The sequence below is a fragment of the Lonchura striata genome, chromosome 17 (genome assembly GCF_046129695.1).
Source record: "Lonchura striata isolate bLonStr1 chromosome 17, bLonStr1.mat, whole genome shotgun sequence".
Classification (NCBI taxonomy): Eukaryota; Metazoa; Chordata; class Aves; order Passeriformes; family Estrildidae; genus Lonchura; species Lonchura striata.
The window spans coordinates 14075965-14100001 of record NC_134619.1 but is presented as its reverse complement, the minus strand read 5'-3'; the positions used below and the strand labels follow the sequence as shown (position 1 = coordinate 14100001).

The 24037-nt window shown below is 50.8% G+C and overlaps 1 protein-coding gene across 9 annotated transcripts in view; it reads right to left on the bottom strand.

Annotated features, from left to right (window-relative positions):
• Positions 1-24037, bottom strand: part of DLGAP4 (DLG associated protein 4) — a 146444-nt gene that overhangs the window by 1928 nt on the left and 120479 nt on the right. For all 9 annotated transcript variants that reach the window (XM_021536609.2, XM_021536615.3, XM_077787048.1 and 6 more), the window contains 5 exons: positions 5943-6304; positions 4664-4755; positions 3826-4235; positions 2043-2134; positions 737-889 (listed from right to left, as the gene is read on the bottom strand). In XM_021536609.2, the coding sequence (XP_021392284.1) occupies positions 737-889; positions 2043-2134; positions 3826-4235; positions 4664-4755; positions 5943-6304 (1109 nt within the window). The remainder of the gene's footprint in view (positions 1-736; positions 890-2042; positions 2135-3825; positions 4236-4663; positions 4756-5942; positions 6305-24037) is intronic.

The following is a 24037-nucleotide window of genomic DNA, read 5'->3' as shown; positions in this document are numbered from 1 at the left end:
ATGGGAGTCCATAGTCCAGGGGCTGATGATCCACAACCAGGGTCATTGAGTCCACCCACTGCATGGACAGCTGCAGGACATCCTGTGCCTGAGAGCAGTGTCCAAACGCTCCTGGAGCTCTGGCAGTCTTGGGGCCATGTCCATTCCCTGGGGAGGCTGGGCAGTACCCAGCACCCCCTGGGGAAGAACCTTTTCCTGTTATCCTAACCCTCCCCTCCACGCAGCTTCTATGGTACAGGGTTTTTCTGGAGTGACCTGGAGTTCAGAGATTGTCTGCTTCAGCTGTAGCTCAGAGCACAGCACAGGCAGCACGAAGACAACTTGATGTGGAGCTGCAAAATTTTAATAAGCCACCATGCCCTGAGCCACGGTCCTCCCTACCCTTACTGGCAGAGCCAGGACACCTCTCCTGCACTTTCCAAAGGTTCAAGTTGTTTTTCACATTACTTGGGCACAAGGGATAGTTAAATCCATCCACAGAGTACTAGGAACACTTGAGGCCCCTGCAACACTGCTCACTACTCCAAGCTCTCTCCATCCAACACCTTTTCCCCTTGCACAAAACTGTTCCCACTATTACTCAAGAGAAATGGCCTTGGTGCCTTGTGAGGCTGTGAGATTACAAGTGCAGGATGACAAAAGCCCTTGGGAGCACCTGTTTGCAGACAAAACCAGACCTCGTGTACCCGAAATGTGTACAAGGTGCTCTGGCCACTCCCCAGTGCCCCTCACTCACCTTTCTCTCCGGTGTCTCTGCCAATTGCCAGCTATTAGCTTTGAGGTGGTACAGCTCGTCAAACTTCATGCTGATGTCTTCAATGGAAAGCTGGAGGAGATCCCAAAATCCAGCCAAGTCCTGGGCTGTGGGTCTGGGATTGGCATTAGGGTTCTAGAAGGGGGAGCATTAAAAACACCATTTCAGAAAGAACATATTCAGCAGAGCAGTGTGCACAGCACCTTCACCCCTTTTATGTCTGCCTGCAACCAAACCCAGTGAGAACCCACAGGAGACATTGGTCCTGAGCATGGACACACAAAGCTATCATTTACAGCCCAAATAATTTCTGCCAAGCTCAGGAAGCAGGTCCTGACTGCATTCCGCCTTACAGCTGAGTAATCCTGAGCCAGACACCCAGTGCTGGCAGTAACCCCACAGCAGGAACCTCCAAAAGCAGATGCCCAGTGTGGCAATCAGAGTGACATCACTGGTTTCTTACACAGAGACCCCCATTTCAGGGAGGGGAAATAATAGAAATGGATACCCAGCTCTGATGCTTGGATGTGCAGCACTTCAAGGAGCCAAACTGACCTTTCATGAGCAAAATTATTTTGCTACATTTCTGCCCAAAACAACCTGAAAGCATCAGTACTTCTCAGGCTGGGTTGAAAAATTTTAAGTAGCTTAGGTTTCTTCCAAGAACAGGGTTTTTCCAGTTCCCAGACTGCTGAACCACCACCACAGACCCTGGAAAGCATGGGATCAGATCTGAGCAGCTCACACAAAGCTCTGCTGGTGCTGCTGCTCAGCTGGGATCAGCACATTACCCGCTCCTGCTCCTCAAGTCTCTTGAAGATTATTTTACATCTAAAGGGGAATTCACCTCTGAGGAAGTTTGCAAAATCCATATTACCATAAGGCTTGAGGGGAAAATGAAACCAGAGATTCCATCAATCCCCATTAGGTCAAGTCAGCTCCGAGCAAGGGCAAACCCCTGCATTCCCTTTCAGAGATCAATTCCCAGTGACCTGGGGACAGTGTCAACAGCCACACATGCAAAGAGAGCATGTGTGGTCAAGGGCAGACTTTTCAAACTGTCTCCCCTATCTGGCCTAGCCTCAGGGGTTTGCCTCAAAACGCCCTTCAGAAGCAGCAGGCACCTCTGTGCTAACCCAGCCTTCCCCTGGCTGGCACTGCAGGCTGTGCCTGCACTGGCTTTGTTTTCACAAAGGATTGCAGCCTGTTAACACCTGACCAAGTCCTTGTAGTGCTGTTGAAAGAGAGGCATCCTCTCAGAAACCAGGAAAAAGAGATCCAGACTCACCAAGTTTTGCTCACAGAGGCCGTGGAATTGCTGGAACTTCTGTGACATTAGTAACTGTGCACTGCCCACTGCACTCAGCACTTTTCCTAGGACTGTGGGGGACCAAAAAAAAAAAAGAAGAAAAACGACCCGAGTTGAGCAGACTATTAATTGTAGCAAACACCTAAGTCATCAGAAAAGAAATTTCAGAGATCCTCAAGGCATCAATTGCTCTCAGGAACAAGATGTTTTGAAACTACATTTGTCTGCCATTGTTCCTTTTGGCAGGCCAAACACAGACCTGGCTGAGGACATTACAATATCCAAGCTGGCAGAGAGCTCCTCAAACAGCCCTTAGCCCCTCAAGAGAAGCCACCAGCACCACCTCAGAGAGGTCTGCTGGCACCTACTTAGACATCCCAGCCTGCTCTCCCAACCCTGTCCAGGGGAAAGGTGACACAGGGACCACTCTCCAGCCTCCCTGTACCAGCAGGGATTAACATCCAGGACTTTATGCTGCTCTTAATGGCTTTTCCAAGCAGCCTCTAGGCATGGACCTGTTCCTCTGCTCATTAGAGAAAATACACTCTGGGCTTTTCCCTCCCAGAGGCAGGTTCAGAGCCCCATGTGCCTGCAAGCTGCATCACCAACAGCAACCACCTGAGTCCTGTCCCTGCTCTGCTGCTGCCCCTGAGCCTGCTCAGGAGATCTGGCTGGACAAGCACACCCTGGGCTCTCCCACCCACCAAGGCTGTGGTTACACAATCAAGCAGCCTGCTCCTGGCACACAGAACAATGCCATGCAGTTCTTGCCATCTTTTCTTGCCACAGGTCAAGCCAGGCCAGCCCTGAGGCAGGGAGATTCCCTGCCAGGCAGCACCTCAGGGAATCAGATTAGGGATTAGCTTCTGGAGACTCAGCAGTGACAGTGAGCTAAAACTGAGCCTCACCTTTGTTTCACCTTTCTCAGGCTTTAAAAACATCAAAAGCAGGCTCCACAAAAAGATCCTGCCCTTTGCAGCCTCAACACCCACTCCTGTCACTCTATGTGCACCAGAGACATAATTCCCTACAAAAAGCCCAGGTTTTGCCAAGGCATTTGAAAATAGAGGAACAAGCCCAGCTGGGACTGAACCCCATAAAAATCAACTTGCCTTGTGTTCCTTGTTTCATGCTTTTGGTGTACCCAGCATGAATTCAGTGAGGCTTTCCCATGTGAAGAAACCTCTTCTCTGCTATAAAGACAGCTCATCAACTGAACTGAGCAAACAAGTTCCAAAGTTGTGTTCCTTCTGTCCCACTGCCAGCTAAGGTTTCTCCTGCCTATTTAAGAATAATGGGTAAGGCAGGGAGAGATCCCACAGCTTCCCTGAGAGCTTTCCCCATTTAACCTTTTTTAAGATTAAATCCATTTAAGCTTTTAGCCGTTTTGAATGGTCAGAAGCCACACCATGCTCTGTACATCTTTCATGCTGCATCACAGCATTATGTTGTACTCCATTTTCTACGGGAAGCTATATTACCCTTTCCAAGGAAAAAGCATTCCTTATCCCATCCTAATGCTCTGGCTCTGTGGGCTGTCAGCAATTTCACAGAACACCAGAATGCTGTGGGAGGGAAGGGTCCTTAGAATTAATCTCATTCTATGGGCAGGGACACCTTTCACTAGACCAAGGTGCTCCAAGCCCTGTCCAACCTGGCCTTGGACACTTCCAGAGATGGGCAGCCACAATTTAAGTGACCCCAATACTCAGCTCCAATTCCTTCTTGAGAGAGGAGCTGCTGGGCTGCTGCTCACACCCACCTTCCTCAGAGAGATTGTTCTCTTTGGTCTCCTGGTCCATCTGGCGGCACCAGCCCTCCAGGCGCTCGGTCTCTGCCTGCAGCAGCTTCAGGAACCAGAAGCCGTCCCGCCGGCAGGGCCCCGGCTGCGCCGGCTCCGACGGCGACGTGGAGGAGCTCTCGAGCCAGGGGTCAGGAGGAGGGAGAGAAGAAGGCTCCAGGGCTGGGTCGTTGTTTTCTCCATAGGAGAGGTTTCTCTTAATCTGTGAGGGCTTGGCTGGTTGCCTGGTGGAGGCATCAACACCAACAGAGTTGTTGTGCTGGGGGCACTCAGCGAGGCTTCTCTCAGATGATTTACAGCTGGAGTTATTGGGCTCCTGTGTGTCAGAGTCTGTGTCCTGTTTGGAGGACATGCTGCGAGAGTGGCTGTTTCTGCAGGGATCAAAAGCCGTTGTTCAATAGCAGAGCACAGCCTGGCTGGCCTTCCACACTGACAGCAAAATCCATGGCCACAGCAGAGCCTCTCCCTGCCCCTCTCACACACACAGACACATCATACACTCAGACAGAATTACAAGGTTGCCTGCTTACTGCAGCCGGTCGTTCAGACGAGAGGGCTGACGCATGACTACAATTACAGCTTGGAATTTTTAAATTTTTGACTTAATTTCAAGCTCCCATTGATTTAGCTGTTAGAGAACAAATGCTTTTTGCAGCAGGTGTGCACTGTGGAGGAAGAACTCTCCATGGGCCCCATTCAACACTACTCACTGGCACAAAGCAGGGAAGAAGGTCTAAGCATAAGTGGGGGAGGCACAATTTAAAAAAAAAGGAAACCGTGCAAGTTGCGTCTCACTTACCGCCACTCGTCCTCTACCTGCACCCCGATGGACTGGAATTTGGTGGCTGGTGGAGGAGGCTCCTCTTTTGCCACTGGCTGAAGGCAGTCAACCTTATTGAACAAAAAAAAGAAAAAATACAGACAAAAACAGACACAAGAACTTGTGGCTGGAATCCATGTTAGTAGACCAGAAGTTGCACACACAGAGCATGCTGACACCACACAGGAGGGCTGGCTAAGGACAGGCACCAGGCTACTGCTCAGCTCTGCTCCCACGTCAGGAGCAGGGCTGTGTCCTGCCAGGCTGCTGCCACCACCTGTGCCAGGAGCCCTGGGCTCTGCAGGGCTGGGGCTGCATCCCTGCGCCATCCCACACAGTCAGGGACCATGGCATTCAAGGGAGGACAGCGAGGTGATTGAGACTGACAGCAAAGCCTCTCTCCCAGGGATTGACACCCTCCATGGCTCTGGATAAGAGGGTTAGAAGGTTTTAGGAAAGAAATCCAGGTGACTTAAGAACCAGCTCAGAAAATGAAAAGCAGTGGAAGGCAGTCAGCCTCTTCAGTATGTTTCTTTTCCCTCACTGACTTTCAGGTGTTCTGCCCCACCAGCCTTGCAGAGAGTCCTTCACTGTCACCTGTACTGAGCTGGCCTTGCTGTAAAGCTGATGGAGAACTCGTTCAGCACACACAAAGCAGCTCAAAGCTCAGATCCTGCACTTGGAGCTGCCCAAGTTCCCCTGCACCTGGGACAGAACCAGAGCTCACAGCTACGTGTAACTGAGAAACCTGTCCCAGAGGGGGGCACAGCCCCAGAGCATGCATTTTGCTGACTAAAACACAGATTTACACTACTCACTGGGTTCTCATTTCACTGTGTTATCCACAGCTCATTTCCATTGATTGCAGCAGCCCTCCCCACATGGACATCAAGCAGAAGGGCCCACCTCTCAGGGAAGAATTATCCCTACAACCATGGTGGATAAGGAGCAGACTGACTGGAAGCAATACAGAGTACAGGGCACAGGCAGACCAGCAGCAAAAGGCCTCTTCAGAGGGAGTCACCTGCTTAACATGGACCCTCTGCTCTAGAAAATATTTTAAATTTGTACTAAAAGAGCTTAGTCCTTTCTGGGCTGTCGAGGCAAAGTGCTGCTATCTGGGAACACAGGCAAGGCAGTGAGTGGCCCTTGCTATTCTAAGTGAGCTCAGATGAACACCTGGTCACAGAAAAGGCACATGCCAAATGGATGGGGCAAGGACATTCCTTGGGACAAAGGAGAGCAAACTATTCCATACTTGTATTCCTATAGATGATAGCTTTCTTTTGGGGATATTCTCCACTTTAGGCTCTTCGTTAGTCAGAGTCCCTTTGTCACTTTTCAAAGTTGCATTTTTCTGAGGTAACTCTGGAGTGTCTCTGGCCGGAGTCACGACGCTGCCCCTGGTGACGCTGGGTGTCCTGGTGCTGTCCAAGCTGTCTGAGGAATTGCTGAGCCCCGACTGGCTGGTGACCTCACTCTTGTGGTCCTGGCTGTCCAGGTAGGTGTCCTGGGCTGACTCAGTGCTGCTCTGCACAGTGACAGAGATGAACGGCTTGGACGTGGTCCGAGGTGGGACGGGAGGTGGCGTCTTTTTATATGCCACTAGGCATGATGAACCTGCAGGGATGGAGGGGGAGAACGGAGAACGCGGGAGACAGGTTGGAGGGAAAGAGATACAGTGGAAGAGAGAGAAAAAGCAGGTCAGTCACAACTTCCAAGAGGAGCCTCCCAGCAGCAGTTGGAGGCAGAGGTGCAGAACCAGCCCACAGGCAGCAGCTCACGCCAGGGACCCACACCAAAGCATAGGGGAAGCGAAGGCAGAGCGAGAGCTAGCTTGCAAAAGAAGTCAAAAAGAATACCATGATGTGTGGAAATCTGGAAATGGAGAAGAGGGATAGAAAAGCCTCCCAAGAATGCTACAGGGTTTGGCAAGTTTAAGCCTCCACAGTGGGGAAATATTCTTTGGCTAAACCCTATGTTTAAGTGTCCTAGTACAGCCAAGTGTCTCAGCTCTTTGTCCCATCAGTTGATGAGTTTCAATGTCTGGATCAGGGTGATGGTTTTTCCTATAAAAATGGAAAGAAGCCATAAAATTTGTTAGATGTTGATGGTGGGAACACATATTTGAAGCCCCTGACAAGCCCAGCTGCTGCATGCCAGAAGAAAAGACATTGTCGGGATGCAACAGCCCAAGAGTGGTGAGGTTGCTACTCCATGGCCCCAGATCCAAGTGGCAGCAAGGCTGGAGATGTGTGCCCAGCAGACATAGAAGACACACATCCCACTCGTAGGGACAGAAACATGGCTAGTCACATGAACCAGGACAGCCCCAACCTGCTCCTGTCTCTGGCTAGACAGAAGGGAAGTCCACCAGTGCAAATACATGTAAAATGCAAGTAAAATCCATGTAGATGCTGCAGCAGCCATGTTTAGGCTCTCAGACTGCCCAGGATACAAAAGCCCCTGAGGTCACAGTCCCACTCCAGCTGCTGTGCAGCCAGGACAGGCTGCACTAGGGCAGGGAATGGCCAAACACACCGAGCAGTCATCTTCCTACACACACCTGACCCCCTTTCCCCTCCTACCCCTGTACTCTTGGTCCTCCCCAAGTCACTAGACTCTCTTATCCTACCTCTGGTTCCTGCCATTAAGTTCTGTGCAATCCCAAACTGCTTTTCCCCTGCACCCCACAACACATCCCAGCCCTTGCCAGCAGTCTCCTTAGTCCCAGAGATCTGCAGTCACTCCCCACACCACACCTGCTTCACCATTTCCAGCACAGCCAGAGCCAGTTCTGAGCATCCCTGGGAGACACATTCCCTGTGGAGCAATCACAGAGCTGCCCCAGGAGCCTTACTAACAGTATGTGGACATACCTATGTTTACACATCCCAGAATTTACCATATTAAGAGCTAAAGCTCCACTTCAAAGGAGGAACTAAAAGGGAGGAATTACAGAGGAGGAGATCTGTGTTTCCAGCAGCATTTCTGTGCCCAGAGATGCTAAGCAGCACCATAATGGTGCTGCTGGCAGAGGAGACGTGAGAGGCCTGTGCAGGGCTGCCAACCCAGCTGCCTCCAGCCTGGATCTTAGACAGCAGAGCTTTCTAGAGCTCAGAAAGCACCAAATGCATCCCAGTTCCCTCAAGCCACTACACCAAGTAAAGCACAAACTGAGCAGTGTCCTGATGGCAGGAGAGCAGGACCCATCACTCTCTGCCTCACAAGGGTGAGGGGTAACCACAGGCCCCCTGCCAGAGTTGCCTGATGTGGAACATCATCTCCAACAGTAATTCCTTGGCCCAGCCTCACGGCCTGACTCGCACAGCCCATCTCAATGGAGCAGTGTAGGAGCAGCCTGAAAAGAGCCATGGCAGAGGTACCCCTGGATCAGCTGTGCCTACACCCACAAAACAATAGGTTACTCCTGTTACTGCACCAGGGCTACAGCAGCCACTGGCCAGGGCAGCCAGAGCCACCCCACCTGGCAGAGGTGAAAGCATGTCATGTGTCCCTTCAGCTAAATCCCTCCACACAGCCCCTGTTCTTCTCCAGGGACAGTGTCCAGGTTGCCCTGCTACCCACAGCCCCTGTGACACTGCCCTGCTTGGAGCTGGACTGGCCACAGCCCTTGGTGGCTTGGCTAGCATGGCCAGCATGAGCCCAGCCCAGCTCCCAGCTGCAGTGGGCACTGCCAGGACTGGGACTGGGGAAAGGACACTGATGGCTATTTGACATCAAACAGCCTGCCCAGGCAGAACAAGGGGAGGGCACACCAGCACAGAGCTTCTGGGGCAGATCAGTGGTGTCCAGGCCAGTAAGCCAGACCCGAAGTCATTGTCCACTTACCAACTGGTAAAGGGGGAAACCACAGTGTCCCCTTGGCATGGTCCTGGGATCCCTTCGTGCCACCTGGCTTGGCTGAAGGGCAGCACAGGCTTTGCTGGAAGGGAAAGACCCAGGACCAACAAAACACACCCCTGTTCAGGTATCTGTGCTCAAAGGGTTCACTGCCTGAGCTATGAAACTAAGTTGTGGGAATCCAGGGCATCCCTCTGGCTGCCCTGGGACCCTGGCAGGGGTCAGGAACCCCCCTGGACAGAGCCCCCAGAGACACTGTGATCTCTGTCCATGGAAAAAGTTTTCAATCTTACAGGATGAATTACAAACTTTGAGCGTTTGATATAAGTAATAATTAGCGTGGCACGGGTGCAAAAGTAGAATTTTAGAATTCCAGATAAGAGGTTCAAAGGGGACAAGCTGGAGGAAATTGGGTGTGCCTTGTCCTTTTTCTCCTTCTTCATGCCCTCCATGTTTCACTGTGGGGTTGGCATTTTTCTGTTGGTTTAGGCTGGGGACACACTGTCCAACGTAGGTGACAGATATTGGCACGTTATTGTAAATACAGCACAGGGAATTTCTGGTATTTAATGTTTGTAACATCCCACTGAGGGCAGAGCCCCACACGCTGCCCTGCAGGACAGAGCTGGGCAGGGCAGCAGAACATGTGAGAGATATGTGACAGAATAAACAACCTTGAAACCAGCACAGATGAATTATTACTTCTTCTCTGGCAGCAGGGCTGAAAGACAGAGACTTTCTACAATCTTGGGATCATTTAAATATCACAGATCGTGATATTTATATGCCACCATTAAGTCTAAGGCTCTAAGAAATATTGCAAATGACAAAAACAAAAGGATCAGGAGCTTTGAAGAACTGGGGATGCTTTAGTTAGTGAAATTGCAAATTAACCCCACTGAAGTCCTCTGCAAACATAAACCAGGACTTCTGACTGCCCAGCAATCTCAGAAACCATACCTTCTCAGAATGGGCTTCAAAAACCAAAGTCAGAGCAAGCCCATCCAGCAGAGTCTGTCCTTGGCCCTCAGCACAACAATGAACTAAGGGTCAGTGCTTCCTGCATCTGCAGGAGGAGAAAAATCTTGAGGAAGACAAGAACATCCCAGTGTTTCCACTGGAGAAGCAGGCAGCATTCCCTCCTGCCTCTGAGGCCAATCCCACCAGTCAGGAGCATTCCAGTTGCTGACTTACCTCTCCAAAGGGCTACAGCTCAGCAGGCATGATCTGCTCTCGATTTGCTGAGGTCACAGGGTTTTATATTTTAAAATCAGATTGTGCTGCAATGTAGAACTAAAATTCCTGTGGGCACTGAAGCAGGACCATCAGCTCAGTTTGCTTGGGAACATCATCCCTGCTCCAAAAAGGTGTGCAACAACAGGAGAGCATGGAAGTCATGCTTAAGCTTCCAGTTTTGCAGCACTAGGCTCTTCCTGCTCACAGGATCTTCTAAGGCTTAGTTCAGCAAGCAGCTGGAATTCACAGCATGCTGTGGATGATTGATTTTGGGGAGGAGGATGTTTGTTTATAATCTTTCTCTTGTAATTATTTTTAGAAAGCAGCATGTTTCCAAATTAACACCTTGCACCTGCCCTCAGGGGCTTGGGCAATCCCCATGGATGCAGCCCTGGGCACAGGAGCTGTTTGCAGAGCCTTACACTAGAGTCCTCTGGACCCTCAAAATCCAGCTGGGCATGCTGGATCCTCTCCCTCTCCTTCTGGAGGCCTTTGCTTCTTGGAAGACTAAAAGTAGAGTCACAAGAGAATGTGAAATCCAGCCCCTGTTCCCCCTCACCAGGCTGGTACCTGCTCAGTACCTGGCAGCACTACTGGGATCACAGCCAAGGTATTTGGGGTCAGATTTAAGCACCGCAATTGCCCTCAAGTGTGTCTGGCCTCAAGTACCAGTGTTCTGCTGCTATTGTTGATTCAATACAGCCTGGCAACATTTCCAATCATTCCAGGAACTTCAAAGTCCTACTCAGACCATCCTTATTTTTGTTAAATCACCTCAAAAGCCCCAGCCACAGTCAGCTGTGGAGGCAAGTTCCCCTGCCCTCAAACATCAGGGCTGGCTGCTATCCCTGTCCTGCCCCATGCATCCCCCTTTCCCCTCAAGAAGGACTGGAGGAACGACCTAATTTCCTCACACAGAAAGCAGAACACTCTGAAATAATCTCTCCTTCAAGGCAAGCTCATTTCCCTTTTAAATAAAACATCCATAGAATAATCTTGCAGCAAATGGCATCGGTGGCATTATCCCCTTGGAGATCCCAGCTGCAGGGCTTTGGGCTGGCCTTTGCCACAGGGTGTCCTGGCTGGAAGGAGCTGCTTTGGGAGGCAGTTTCCAACAGCAAAGGGAACTGGAACAGCTGCATTCCAAGTGACCTGACCTGTAATTTTCATCTCGAGGAACACTTCAAGGCTGGAGCTGTAATGAACTGTAGGATGTTTCATTTGTAGAGAGTCCAAGTGAAAATGAGCCTCACTGACAATTCATACCGAAGACGATATGGACACATTGATTTTATGGTTCATAAGAATCACTTCAGATCTGATTTTTCTCCTTCTGCACACTGAAGGTCAAGATACCTGCAGCAGTTAGAGGCATGCTGAGAAGCCTACCCAAATTTTGTTAGTCAAAAGGAAAATCATACAAGTCAGAAAATACAGAGGCTTGGGTTGGAGGGACCTTAAATCTCATCTTTTTCCTACCTCTGCCATGGCAGGGACACCATCCACTGTCCCAGAGTGCTCCAAGCCCCATCCAACCTGGCCTTGGACATTTCCAGGGATGGGACAGCCACAGCTTCTCTGGGCACCCTGTGCCAGGGCCTCAGCACCCTCATAAGGATGATTTTTCCCCCAATATCTAATCTAAATCTCACTTCTTTAAAACATTTTCTGCTGGTTCTATTGCTACCTGCCCATGTGAAAAGTTACATGGCTCCCATAGATTTCCATCTAGACACGATGGGAAATGCCTGTGAAAGTGCCACTTCTTGCTCTGACAGAATGACTGTCTTTAGAGAGCTGGAGGAGATTTAAAAAGTTTTATAGTGATTCAACAAAACAACTCCCAGAAAACGAAATCAAGTGACTGCATTTGTTCAGAGAGGCAGTTTACGGTAATGGTATAAATACCTCCTACCCCAGTGCCTTCCCTTTGTAAATCTCAGTAGCAGTGATCTTTGAAAAATGAAAAATCTCACCTTAATAATACATCGAGGTAAGAGACACACACGAGTGGGCTGTGGGAGCCAGGGAAGGGCTGTGGGCTCTCCTGCCAGCCCTCGCTCCCAGCAGCAGTATCATCCTGGCACAAGCAGTTCCCCAGAGCATGTGCCACCACATGCCACCTCTGTGGTGGTGCCCAGGGAGCCCTGCAGAGTGACCAGCCCAGCAGAGCCCTTTAACTCTCAGATGATCCCAAGGAACACCATGAACACTTCACCAGCTGCTTCTGCTTGTCACAGAGCCCACACACAAGCCAGGCTGTGCTTGTGAGTCAGAGGACAGAGCAGCACCAGGGAAGAGCCCTCTCACCTGTTGTGACAGCCCTGCATAAACCCAGCCTAGACACCCAAATCACCCTGAGTATTTCTGAAGGAGGTCAGAGAAGAAATTCAATATTCTTCATCCTCAGCTTTCAGCCCCAGCACGGCTCAGGCAGAGCAGCAGTGCTTGGGCATGGCTGGAATGGCAACTGGGACAAAGGGACCACTGCAGGCTGGTCACTTCTCCCACCATATGATTCTCTTGTACCCAGGACAGAGCCAGACCCTGGGCTCTGCCACGGGACACCCTCACCCCACAGGGACTGCAGGCAGAGGCAGGAGAATCCCAGCAGTGTCAGAGAGCACAGCAGAGGGCAGGAGGGATGCAGCAGGTACTGAGGAGAGGTGAGGGGCAGCAGGCTGGGGTTACACCCTGACCCTCCAAGGCAAGAGTGTCACTCCAACCACTGCAGCTGTTCCCACCAGCAGCTACAGAAGATGAGCAGCCCTCACTTAGAATGACACCCCAGACACTTTTCCTGACCCATGGGAAGGGCTATTTCCCCCTGAACAGCATCAATTCACTGGTGAAAAAAGCACAGAGAGGGGAGATGCCCTTCCTGAGTACCCCTGCTCCCACAGAGGCTCCTCTGGGTGCAGCCTCCACCCAGCCCCACGCTGCAGCTCCCCTGGCACAGCCAGGCACTGGGGCTGCACACTGCCTTTCAGCAAGCTGGCATTTAGTTACACAAAGAAATAGCTTCTTAGCTTTAAGCAAATGCCCTCTCCTCAAGCCCTCCCTGAGCAGCCAGAGAGGCTGTCCCAGCATTAACAGACCTGTGCCAATAGGTCTTTGCTGCCCAGCCAGGAGATACCTCCATGTGCTGCTGCAGCGAGCACACAGCTACAGCTGGGAGAGGTCTGCTACCCCTTGCTCCTGTTCAGGTCCAGCTCACCCTGGCCACAGCACTCCTGCACACCCCAAAGGCTCTGCTGGCAGGACAGTATTTTATCATCTGTGCATCCATCTGGTACTTGGTGTCAGGAAAAAAGGGACTGCCCTGCACTTGCCTGACCACTCCAAGTACAGCACGTTCCCGTGTATCATTGGAATGAAAGAACTGGACATATCTGCAGAAAAAGGACCTCAAACTCAAGGGAGCATCTCTCAAATGTTGCAGTCAGAAGCAAATGCAGAACCAAGGCTTCTTCTGAACATCAGCTGTGTGTTTATAGTCTAACAGTAGAGCTCCCATTCAGAAATGCAGCACAAAATGCTCTGTACAACCATTTGTGTTCCCTGACCAGCTGTGACTGAGATGCCCTCAGTGAGAGCTGCAGCCCTGCTCACCTCAGAGCCACTATGCAAGGTGTCCAGGGGTGCTGGGGCAGCCACAGGGGCACTCAGGGCTGCATGAGCCCCAGCAGCCAGCTCCAATCACAGATCCAGTCCCTGTACTTTGGGAGGGAACATTTAACCAGAGAAGGAAAGGCTGAGGGCTGTGAACTCTTTACATGAGGGACTTTGGATTTTTCAATGTTTAAGCATCACGGAGATGGCTCCAATTTGGAATTCCTGAGCACTGAAATGATAATAAGCACTGTTACACTGAGAACTATTACACTGGGAAGGCAAAGCAGGTTGCTTTTTTAAAAGAAATGCCACTTGTAGAAGGTCACCAATTTACAAGAGGTATGAAGCAACAGAAAACACCCCCCAAAAATGCTGGGTGTTAAAAAGAGGGTACATCACACTGCTGGCTCCTGACCGATCTGGCTATCCCTCCTTTCAGCAGAGCCTGCTGCAGAGTCAGCAGGGACACAGCAGATGCTGCAGGGGACACCAGCCACAGGCACTCCCAAACCCAGCTGCAGCAGCTGACACTGAGGCTGCTGTGTGTGCTACAGGAGACACTGATTTCTCCCCACCCTTTCCAAAGTGACTGTCAGGGGTTTTTAAATAAGTTGAAGCCATGGTGAGTAGCTCCACCCTGCTCTAGCCATACATCCAGCAGGTGTCCCTTCTGTCCTGGGGGCTCAGACAGGTCTTCAGCCCAACCAGCACAGGGCAGCAGCCCAAAGGAGCATTCCCTGTCTCTCCCTGCCCCAAGAATTAATTCATCAACAACCACCAAGGCCCCCAAGCCCAACCATTCTACCAGCTGGGAGGTGACTGGAAAAGACCCATGGAAAAGCCATGGGCCTGGTCCCAGGAGGAGCACAGCTGCATCTCTGGGTGGGGATGCCTGATCCCCAGGGATGGGATGCCTTGCCAGCTCAGTGCCCTCTTAGTGCTGGCATACACTTCCTCCACAGAGGGGCTGGGCTGAAGAGATGCTCCATCAGTTTAGTGCTCCTCTGTTCTGTGCTGGGCCTCAGGATGGGCTTATCCCCTCAAAACCCCTCACTAATGAGGGCTGAGACTTTTCACACCGAAGAGGGGAAGCAGCACAGACAGTGGGAGCCCAGGCATCTCTGATCAATAGCTGCACTGCTGGTGTGCACCCAGCCCAGGACCCTGCAGCAGCAGGGCAGCACTTGGACTCTCCTGCCAGCTGGGCACAAGAGAGTCACCAGTGACTCTTCCTGCTGCCAGACCTTGCCTGGCTCCTCCAGCAAAGCCAGGGCTGCCAGAGAAGTTGAGAGCCCACCAGGCAGGCCTGGAGCTCAGTTCTAGTGGCCAGGCCCAGCCCTTTCCCAGGCTGACCCCTGCAGACAGGCACCCTGCAGATACCCTGCCTACACACCTGCACAGAGTAGCCAGTCCTCTTCAGAGGGCCATCAGGTAGGGGGTCAGCCCTGAACCATCCATGCCACAGGGGACTTCTAGAGAGAGCAGGCACTTCCATCAGCCCCTGGCATTGGAACAGGTCATGTGGACCTTCCTGCAGCCAGGGCAGGTAAGAGAATGCAAGACTGGACAGACTGGAGCACACAGCACATCACAGAGCCTGCCCAGCAGCTCAGCACCCACCACCCCCAGGAGATACTGGGACCATTTCAGAACTACATGGACCACAGCTTAGTGACCACGTATCAGCCAAAAGCTCCTGGACAGTGAGATGAGCTGTGCTGAAAGGTGCTGCCAGAACAAGAGCAGCAACCCTTTCTGCTGATGCACTGAAAAATCATCCACTTCATCTGCCTGATGCAGGGTCCTGTGCCTGCAGCATGTCATCCAGATGTGCAAATAAAGCTCAGCAGCATTACAAGGAAGTGTCCACTGGACTTGACCACACACAGGTGGTCAGTGCAGCAGCACAACCATGCAGTGCCTAGGGCAACTCTGACACCATCAGTCAGCAGGTCAGAGACAAGAGGGACCTGCTAGCACAACATGAGAGGGAAACCACAACTGAAGATATGTAGAGATTTGCATTGTAGAGATCTCCCAGGAGGGGCACTTACTGCAAGCAGGTCCCATCCTTCCTTGCTTTTAAACATTTTTAAAACACTGAGTGGCAGTCCCAAAATGCCAATTCTGTCACTCGGACTGCAGGGTCTGTTCTACCAACTGCACTCTGCAGCTTTGTGTCTGGGCTGGTTTGAGCTCTGCAGCCCCAAGCATCTCTAGGACATGCCAGACCACGGAAAACAGGCAGACAGGGGAAGGGAACTGGACGCCACAGGATTCCTGTCCCACAGCAGTGATCAGCTCCTGTGTCTCCTTCCCTGTTAAATGCTGCCCTTTCTGCAAGTTTTGCTCAGGGTTATCCAGCACAGACATGGAATTAGGGCATAAACATGAACCAGACAGGAATTAGCCAGTGCCACCAGGTCACAGGCTGCTCCCCTACCCCTCTTCCATGTGGGATGGTTTCCAGCTGCTCTGCAAAGCAGGAAACTGCAGAGAGGAGGGGATGCTTTGGGAGGAGACACACAAGGAATGAGGGCAAATCCTCCATGCACCCAGTACTGCACCCACTCCTGAGTGCACCGAGGGTATTAGCATTCATCATCCAAGTTTGGTGTAATTATGGAGGTCTTTTTAGTTTTTCTCCAAGCTAGGAGTTTCTAGAATCTCCTGCAGAAGAAAGTTCCACCAGCCAATGATGCACTGCATCCTCTCCCTTCACCATCACTTCACGCACTGCCACATCACTTGGAGGGTGGCATATGTGGATGCTTTTAACTCGCTTCCCTACCACTGCAGAAGTCCAGGGAATCTCAACACACCTCCTCAAAGTCACAGCCAGTCAAAATCCATATGGCCAGAAATGGCTGGAAACCATGGCAAACTGAATCTCTTATCTGTGTCAGAGCTCAGCAGTTAAAACAAGCTATTTTAGGTTATGCTGGTTGCTGAAGTCCCAAATCCAGTCACTCCCAAGCATCTGCTCACGTGTCACAGGAGACACATCTCAAGTTCTCCACGTACAGGCAGTGAGATGCACCTTGAACACAACAGTAAGTCCAATATCCCAAGTGTTGCCATCTCTCAAAGGTGGGTGTGTCAGTCCAGCATGGCAAAACAGCACTGAGACTCCCCACACACCTCCCTCTCAGCCCAGGGACCTCTCCCAGCCCACCAGGAACCACTTTGCCCAGGACTTTTTGACAGCTCCAGGAAAAGGAGTTGCTCCCCTACAGCAGAATCACCCCCAAAGCTTTGGGACAACCAAGACCACAGTGTGGTCCACAGAAGGTTTTGCAAACACTACCCAGTTGCTGAGGCATTATCGGCACATTCCCACTTATGGACAGTCCTGGAAACAGGGTGGAGAGGTCACCATGATTTTAAGTGTGCCACTAAACACTATTCACAGAAGAGCTGGCCAAGAGGGTGCTGAAAACACTGATGGCAGCCAGCAGCTTGTCAGCACAGAGCGTGATAACAGGAACAGGCCTGTGCTGATGGCAGCAATCACTGAGCTCCCCAGCACAAATGGAGCTCTCAGGGAATTGCTGCATCCTCGAGAACACAAGCAACCAACAATTCTGCAGCCTACCTAAAATTTTGAGAAACTGCCACCATCACTGCCAACAAAACCCCCCTCAAGGTAAGAATTAATTTCTCCATCACTTTGTTCAGCATCAGGATTTTTTTCACAGTTTTCAGTTACTGTATCCCAAATTTTACCTGATGCAGGAATCTGCTACTCTCCCTCGCTCACAGGAAGATACTCTGCTGTTTTAGGCAAGAACAAGCATTTAGTGATGCCACCAGAAGCAGCAGAGGTGGTTTTCCCAGGACATTATGAAAAAACCTCTCCACACCCAGATGATGAGGGATTCTTTGCAAGCTGAAAACAAACCCCACCCTGTAGCTATAGGGCCAGGGAAAGCACACGTGTCAGCAGCTGAGGAGACAGCAGTGAACAGTCTCTGCACCCGGGAGATGGGAAGGCATTAGGCTGGACTCACAGTGAAAAATTCCAGCCTTTAGTCAACATCTTTCCACTTGGACAGTGGCTGTCAGGCACCCAGCATCCAAGATTCACATCTTCAAAGCTACAATCATCACGAGGTTTTAATAGCCAGATTCAGTTGAAGCTATTTCCTCCCTTAAGTATGTACAAACCAAGATGTGGCAACATTATGCTAATACTGAAGAATCAAAGTCAAAATTGCTGGGAAACTTCTGCTGGCTGAGGCACAGGACAAGCTTTGCATGTTAGAGAAAGCTACTCCATATTCTATTTCATTGTTTAACATGGCATCATCCATAAGATTAAAAAAAAAAAAATCATATGAACAAACACAGAAAAGACTGTAGCAGACTGCTCCCTCTCCATTAGCATTAAATTTGACAGTGGTTCAGCAATTGCAGAACAGTCTGGTCTGATCTGGAGAGGAAAGGAAATCCTCATACTCAGAGCAGGCAATTAAGCAAATATTCCAACCTTTTATTCCCTTTGGGTAGGGCGCTAGGAAGCTTTGGAAAGCTGTGTTCATTGCTTGGATTGCCCAGGGCTCCCACCTGAACTAACCAGGGACCCTGCAGAGCACAGAACTGTCCTCCCTGGTGACAGAGGCACACAGCAGAGCAGAGCCATGTGTCCCCAGTGCCACTGCTCACACCATTCTCCCAGAGGCCAAGAGTCCCCAGCTCTGAGTACCTAAGAATTTCAAGTATCACAAGCAGTCCCTGAACAATGGATGCCCCAAGGGAGGGGTATCTGGAGCAAACCTAGCACTTTCTGGAACACTTCATTTCAAGAATTGAGCAGGCATGGACAAAAGAGCCACTGTGCAACCCCATCTCTAAAATCAGAGAGCACAACAGACCCCAGGTGTGCATGCAGAGCCTTCTTCTGGGGCTCCAGTATCTGTGACATACAAAGCTTCCAGCCACCACCAAGTCTTCATCTCCACAGCTCACTCAGCTTTTCCTGCAGGCTCCAAAACACCACGTTGCTGGTTCACAGGCCGGAAGAGTTCCCATAAGCTTTCAAGTTCAGAGCCCAGACCACCACTTAGCCACAAGTATGGGTAGCAGGTCTGGATTCAGGGGTGCAGGACCTGTTTGCCCATGCACCCGGTCCCTCCAGCCTGCAGAACCTGCCATGAAACTTAGCTGGGAAAAGGACACAAGGGAGAGGCCAGAGCACAGCCCTGTTCACCACTAGTGAAGACTCAGGTCTAGGCCACAGAGCTGAAAGCACTGGCTTAGCCATGCTGTACCCATGGCACTGGGACCTACTCCCTTCTGTCCTGCTGTCTGGAAATCAGGATGTGACAATGACTCCCTGGCTTTCCAAGGAGGGCTATCAGTAAAGCCCAGCCTCCAGCAACAGCATTAAAAGTCACCAGAGCATTCCCTGCTGCTTTCAGCAACCTGCTCACTGTGGAACAGACCATTCTGCCTTGGAAGTTTTGTGCCAAAAGCCTTCTTGGCTTCATTTCCCATCTTGCTTATATTTATTCTTGTTTCCAAATGAGTGATCTCCTCTCCTCCCTCCACTCTTTTCAACTTGGCAGTTGTGTAACTTCAGCTACAAAATAAAAACCATCCACACCAAATTCAGAAATCTAAGGGCGTTCTGCAGGATATTCTAAAAAGCTTCCTCCCAGGACTTCACCTGTAAACACCAAGTACCAACCAGCAGGTGAAGCAGAGACATTTTGGCTTTTCCTGATCAGTGGCTCAGCACTGGATGGTAGAGGGTGAATGGCAGGATAGGGAACAGGTAACAACGATTTAGAGTGGCTTAAGAAAGGTGATGAGAATGATCCACACAGACTGCTTTGAAAGGGTTCCTAAGACAGTTTACCAGAGACGTCTTTGGAAGAAGCCACTCCTTGCTCAAGCATAGCAATGGGACCTTCCCACAAAACAATGCTCAGCTGGTCTCCCAGAAGCTGAAGGGCCTCCAGAGCCTGCTGGAAAACACACCAGCCCAGCTATTTCCATAGTCCAAGGAGCTCTAAACAGATCAAGAGCAGCCTTGAAAGAAGCCTATCCACAATGCTCCCTCTTCCTGCTCATCTTCAGCTCTCCCTCTCATCACGTTCCAGGTGCTCTCAGGCACCTGCACCCACAGCAGGCACCACAAGGAGCACTGGGGCTCTCAGGAATGCAAAGCCCCTGCTCCAAACAAGTACCTTTGTCAGTTTGAAAGTGATCTAACCAGGAAGCATAGTGGGGCCATGGCAAAAATGTGGGATCTGCTGGACTCGGTCTAATAGAAAACATCAGTCCAAGGGACATTCCAGATAGGAATTTATGGGGCTTTGGTTACAGATCTTCAGAGTTACAACCCTGCCCAAGAGCTAAGAGGTTCAGCAGGCTGGTGATGTTCTAACCATGTCCATACCCATCCTTTCCCTTGCTCCCAGCCCAGGTCCCAGGGCTCTGGCAGCTGCTACAGCTCCAAAGCACACAGGGCAAGTTCTTCCTGCTAGGGCAGATGGAGGCAACAAAGCAAACTGCTCCTTGCAGACACCTCCTCACCCAACCAAGGCCAAAATGGCTTTGGAAAGAACCAGCTCAAGATTTCTGAAACCTGCCTACTAAGAGCAGACACACCAAGGAAAAGATGGTGCCATCAGTTCTCCAGGAAAAATTCCATCTCTATACTTCTCTGAAAATCCTAGCCAAACTGCAAAGATTGCCCAAGGCTGGAGTTATTCCTTCACTTGGCCATCTCCCCACACTTGGCCTGGGAACAATTTTAGACTTGGAATGCATTACTGCATTCAAGCAGCCACTCCTTGTCATGCCAGTTGTCCAACCCCCAGACTAGCTGGAGGATGAAATTCCTAGGAACAGCAAAATGCCAATCTTTGGATGCAGGGTTTTCCAGGGCAGTCACCAGCTCGGCCTCTGCTGTGTTCAGCTCCAAGGCATTGCTGAGAACAGCTCCTGTGGCCTCTCAGGACAGACTGACTGTGTCAGCTACTTGGGGTGAGTCCAGCAAGTGCTTTCACCTGAAGTGGCCTCGTGAAATAAGAACCATCGGCCAAAAATAGTTCAACAGTGAGCACTAACATAGCCCCAGAGCAGCACTGAGCTTGTGGCATCAAGGAGCAGGTCTCCAACTACCTGCTCAAGGGGTTTGTTTGCCAGAAGGAATCCTCCATCAGACTATGGCAAAATGCACCAGAACACAGTGCCACCGGGGGGGGGGCACATGGCTGGGAAGGACAGAAGGACACTGCTCTGCCCTTGTCACTGCAGGGGGAAGCACAGAGCATATCCAGGCATGGACTCTCAGCACATACAGTGGTCCCAGTGTCACCTGTACAGGGACTGCGCACTTCAGGTCACTTCTGATGTCTGGGACACCACATTGGGAAAAAAACCCACCCAATCCCTGCTGTTACATTTTCCTGGAAAGCACTTTCAAGCAAACATTGGGGTTGTTTACGCAGGAGAGGCCCAGTTTCAGAGGAAGAGCTGCCCAGTCAAGTTTCTTGGATCTGGGCCACTGTCAGAAGCCTCAAGACAGATACAGTAGATACTGACTGAAGATGAAGGTCAGTGGAACAGGATGACTCCACGAGACAACTCCTCTGTAGGGCTCTGGCAACCAGGCAGGACCAACACTGTGAACTTGCTGTCAGCAAGAGACTGATCCAGCAGGGAGAAGTCCAGTCCAGTGCTGGAAAGAGAAAGGGCTTAAACTCTCATTGCAGCCCAGGTTACTGGAGATCTGGAGCTCACACTGCAGGAATAACTGTCCTCCTCAATACACCTAAAAAAATCTGCTCTCAGCTCTGTCACTATATGACAGCAAGAGAAAAAGATTCCTTTATCCTCCAGCATCATTTCCAAGGCCAAAAGCAGCCCCAAATGCTTTAGAAGATAAAATAATGGTAAACTGCAGGCAAAGAGGCCGGACATCAACGAATAAAGCATTAATTTTCATGTCTGAGTTCTCTTGTTTCCAATAGCACAGAGCTGGTGAAGAGCTGGCAGATCCTGGACCCCAGTCTGAGGGGGCTGGTGCACCCCAGAAACATGGGGGACCCAAAGCACTGGTGCCTGGCAGCCACTGCCCCACAGGGCCCCCACACTGCAGCTGGGTGGGGCTCCACCTGCTCCAGGAGCATCCCAAACCCACTGGAGGTGCCAGCTGCTCTAGGATTAGCCTCTTGTGGCCCTTCAGGGAGGCAGAGCAGCTTGGCCAGCCCTTCCCGCAGTGGCCATTCTCCAGATGCTCTGGCTGGTGCCTCCTGCAGCACCATCACACTAACAAATCCTGTTCTCAGGGGTGTTTCTATTCCTGTCCCAGACATGCAGCAGACACAGGATGCCTATGAGATGAGTATGAGCAGACAGTAGGCTATGAGCAGACAAGCTTTATACCTACAAGTCCAGGGCTTGAGATGGGGAAGGCAGCTTTGCATTAAAGCAGCCATAGGAAAAAAAAAACCACCAACAACCCCCTTTTAGCAAGAGATTAAATTCTATTCTTTAGCTGTAACTATGACACACAGCCCAGCAGAGGAAACAGAACAGCAACACATTATTTTGGATACTGCTTTGTAAACAGATGCACGGCCAGTTATCTAATTGTGGGAACATGGATGTGAGTAGGTTTGGAGGGAGCAGCAGAGCACTTGCAGAGTTACTTCACTGCAAGTTCACAGCAGTTTGCATCATCTCCATCAGGAAATTTCCATATACTGCAATGTCAGCAGCTTTGCTGCAACACACCTGGGAGAATCTGTGAGGTGCCACCTCCCTTGGGTACCACAGGATTGTCCCCTCCTATTCTGGCCACTTACAGACACAACCAAGGAGGCAGTTACAGGAGGTATTTCCTCAGGTAATTGCTAATTACATTAATTGACAAGACATCTGACTCAGCTGCTCTAGAGCCTGGTGGAAGCTGGGCCTCCTGATCCCTGTAGCAGGAATGCCTTATCCGTGGGGAGAGGGTGTAACAGCAGTGAGTCAGCTCACAGCAGGCCACCACAACTGGTGCCAGCACAGCATCCTGACTGCAGGAGGATGTGTCTGCCCTGGCAGCTCCCAGCAGGCAGGCAGTGCTGGCAGGGCACCAGCACCAACACAGGTGTTCTGCAAAAGGTAACACAGCCAGCATTCCTGTGATAGCATCCATGGTCAGAGGAGTGCAGTCAGAACTGCTGAGCTCATGGAAAGAGTAGCCCAAGATTAGGGGGGCAAAATCCAGAACAAAACTGTGTTTGCCCTCTGCACTGCCACACCAGTGTCACAGCCACAGGGACAGCAGCAGAGCTGGGAACAGCAGAGCCAAGGTCCTTTTCCTCCCACCTGTACCTGACTCCCCTCAGGGCTGAGCAGCCACTGCCCATGCCCAGGTGCCAGATGGACACACAGCCCTGCCCCACTGCAGGGCCATGGGGGGCTCAGGTCTGAGCTCTGTTGACATTCCACTCATGAAGGACAGAAGATCCAGGTAACCTGAGGTTTCTCTAGATCTGGAACCCAACCAAGCACGTTCCAATTTACAATACAAGTATCAGTCCTGTACTAGCTGTCCTGAAAGCCAGGATGCCATCTCAAATCCAGCACACCCTCTCAGGCTGCTGTTTGGCAGGACACGTGCCTGGCACAACAGTGTCTCCGCCAGGACTGTTCAGTTGGAGTGTTTCAGAAGTGCTCCCTGTTCAGAATTCAGGGAGAGTTCAATGCCACGGCAGTGCTGAAAGAAACATCTCGATACAACTCTGCTGGGAGTCTTGCACAGATATGCACACAGCATTTTAGGGAGTGGTCAAGAATGGATTGGAAGGCTGAGTGCCCCCTTCTAAACTAAAAGCACTCTGGAATTTGTCTTACAGACTTCAGTCTGAGATTTCTCTTTGCTCACTTCTGCCGTGATTTTGTAGCATGAACATGATTTAGAGGAAATTTTAACAGGGTTTGAATTCACATGATTCCTGGAAGCCTTGCCTTAGCAGGCTGCCTTTTCTTTCTTCAGTTCCATCCCAGGATGCCTGTGCCCCACCTCCTCGATACATATAACACTCTGAACACAGAGGAAGGCACAACAGCACTTCCTAAAGCTAGAGAGGGGCCCCCGAGAGCAAATGATCCTTCGCTTCCTTATCCCGGCTGTTATCAGAGCAATAATGCTCTCAGGAATCTAAGCAGAGAACTGCTTTATGGTTTAATTCAGCAGCCTCTGCCAGCCTAAACCTGTCCTTTAGGCTTTGGTTCTTGCACCAAATGCCAGGAGTTGCAAAACCCTCAAGTTATTTGACATTTAGATTTCCCCATACACCTATATTCTATGTAAGGGTCAGAACAATCCTTAGTTACTGTTAGGTGTAAGAGCAATAAAGTGCAAAGAGCAATGTCAAGGAACAATAATTGCTTCTGCAGTGTGAAAGCCCTCAGTCTTGCTGTGGCATGTTTCAGTCAGACTTTGTCCTGCCTTGTTCCACTGGCATCCCCCTGGATGAGGGATGCTGACCTGCTGGCTCCCTGAAGGTACCAGGGAACAAGAAGACAAACTGAGCAAACAAGAAGGTGCAACCTGAAACTCTGCAGAGAGCGCACCTCAAACATTCCCAAACCACTATTAAGTGTAGGTTTCCCTCCATTAAGAGGACCCAT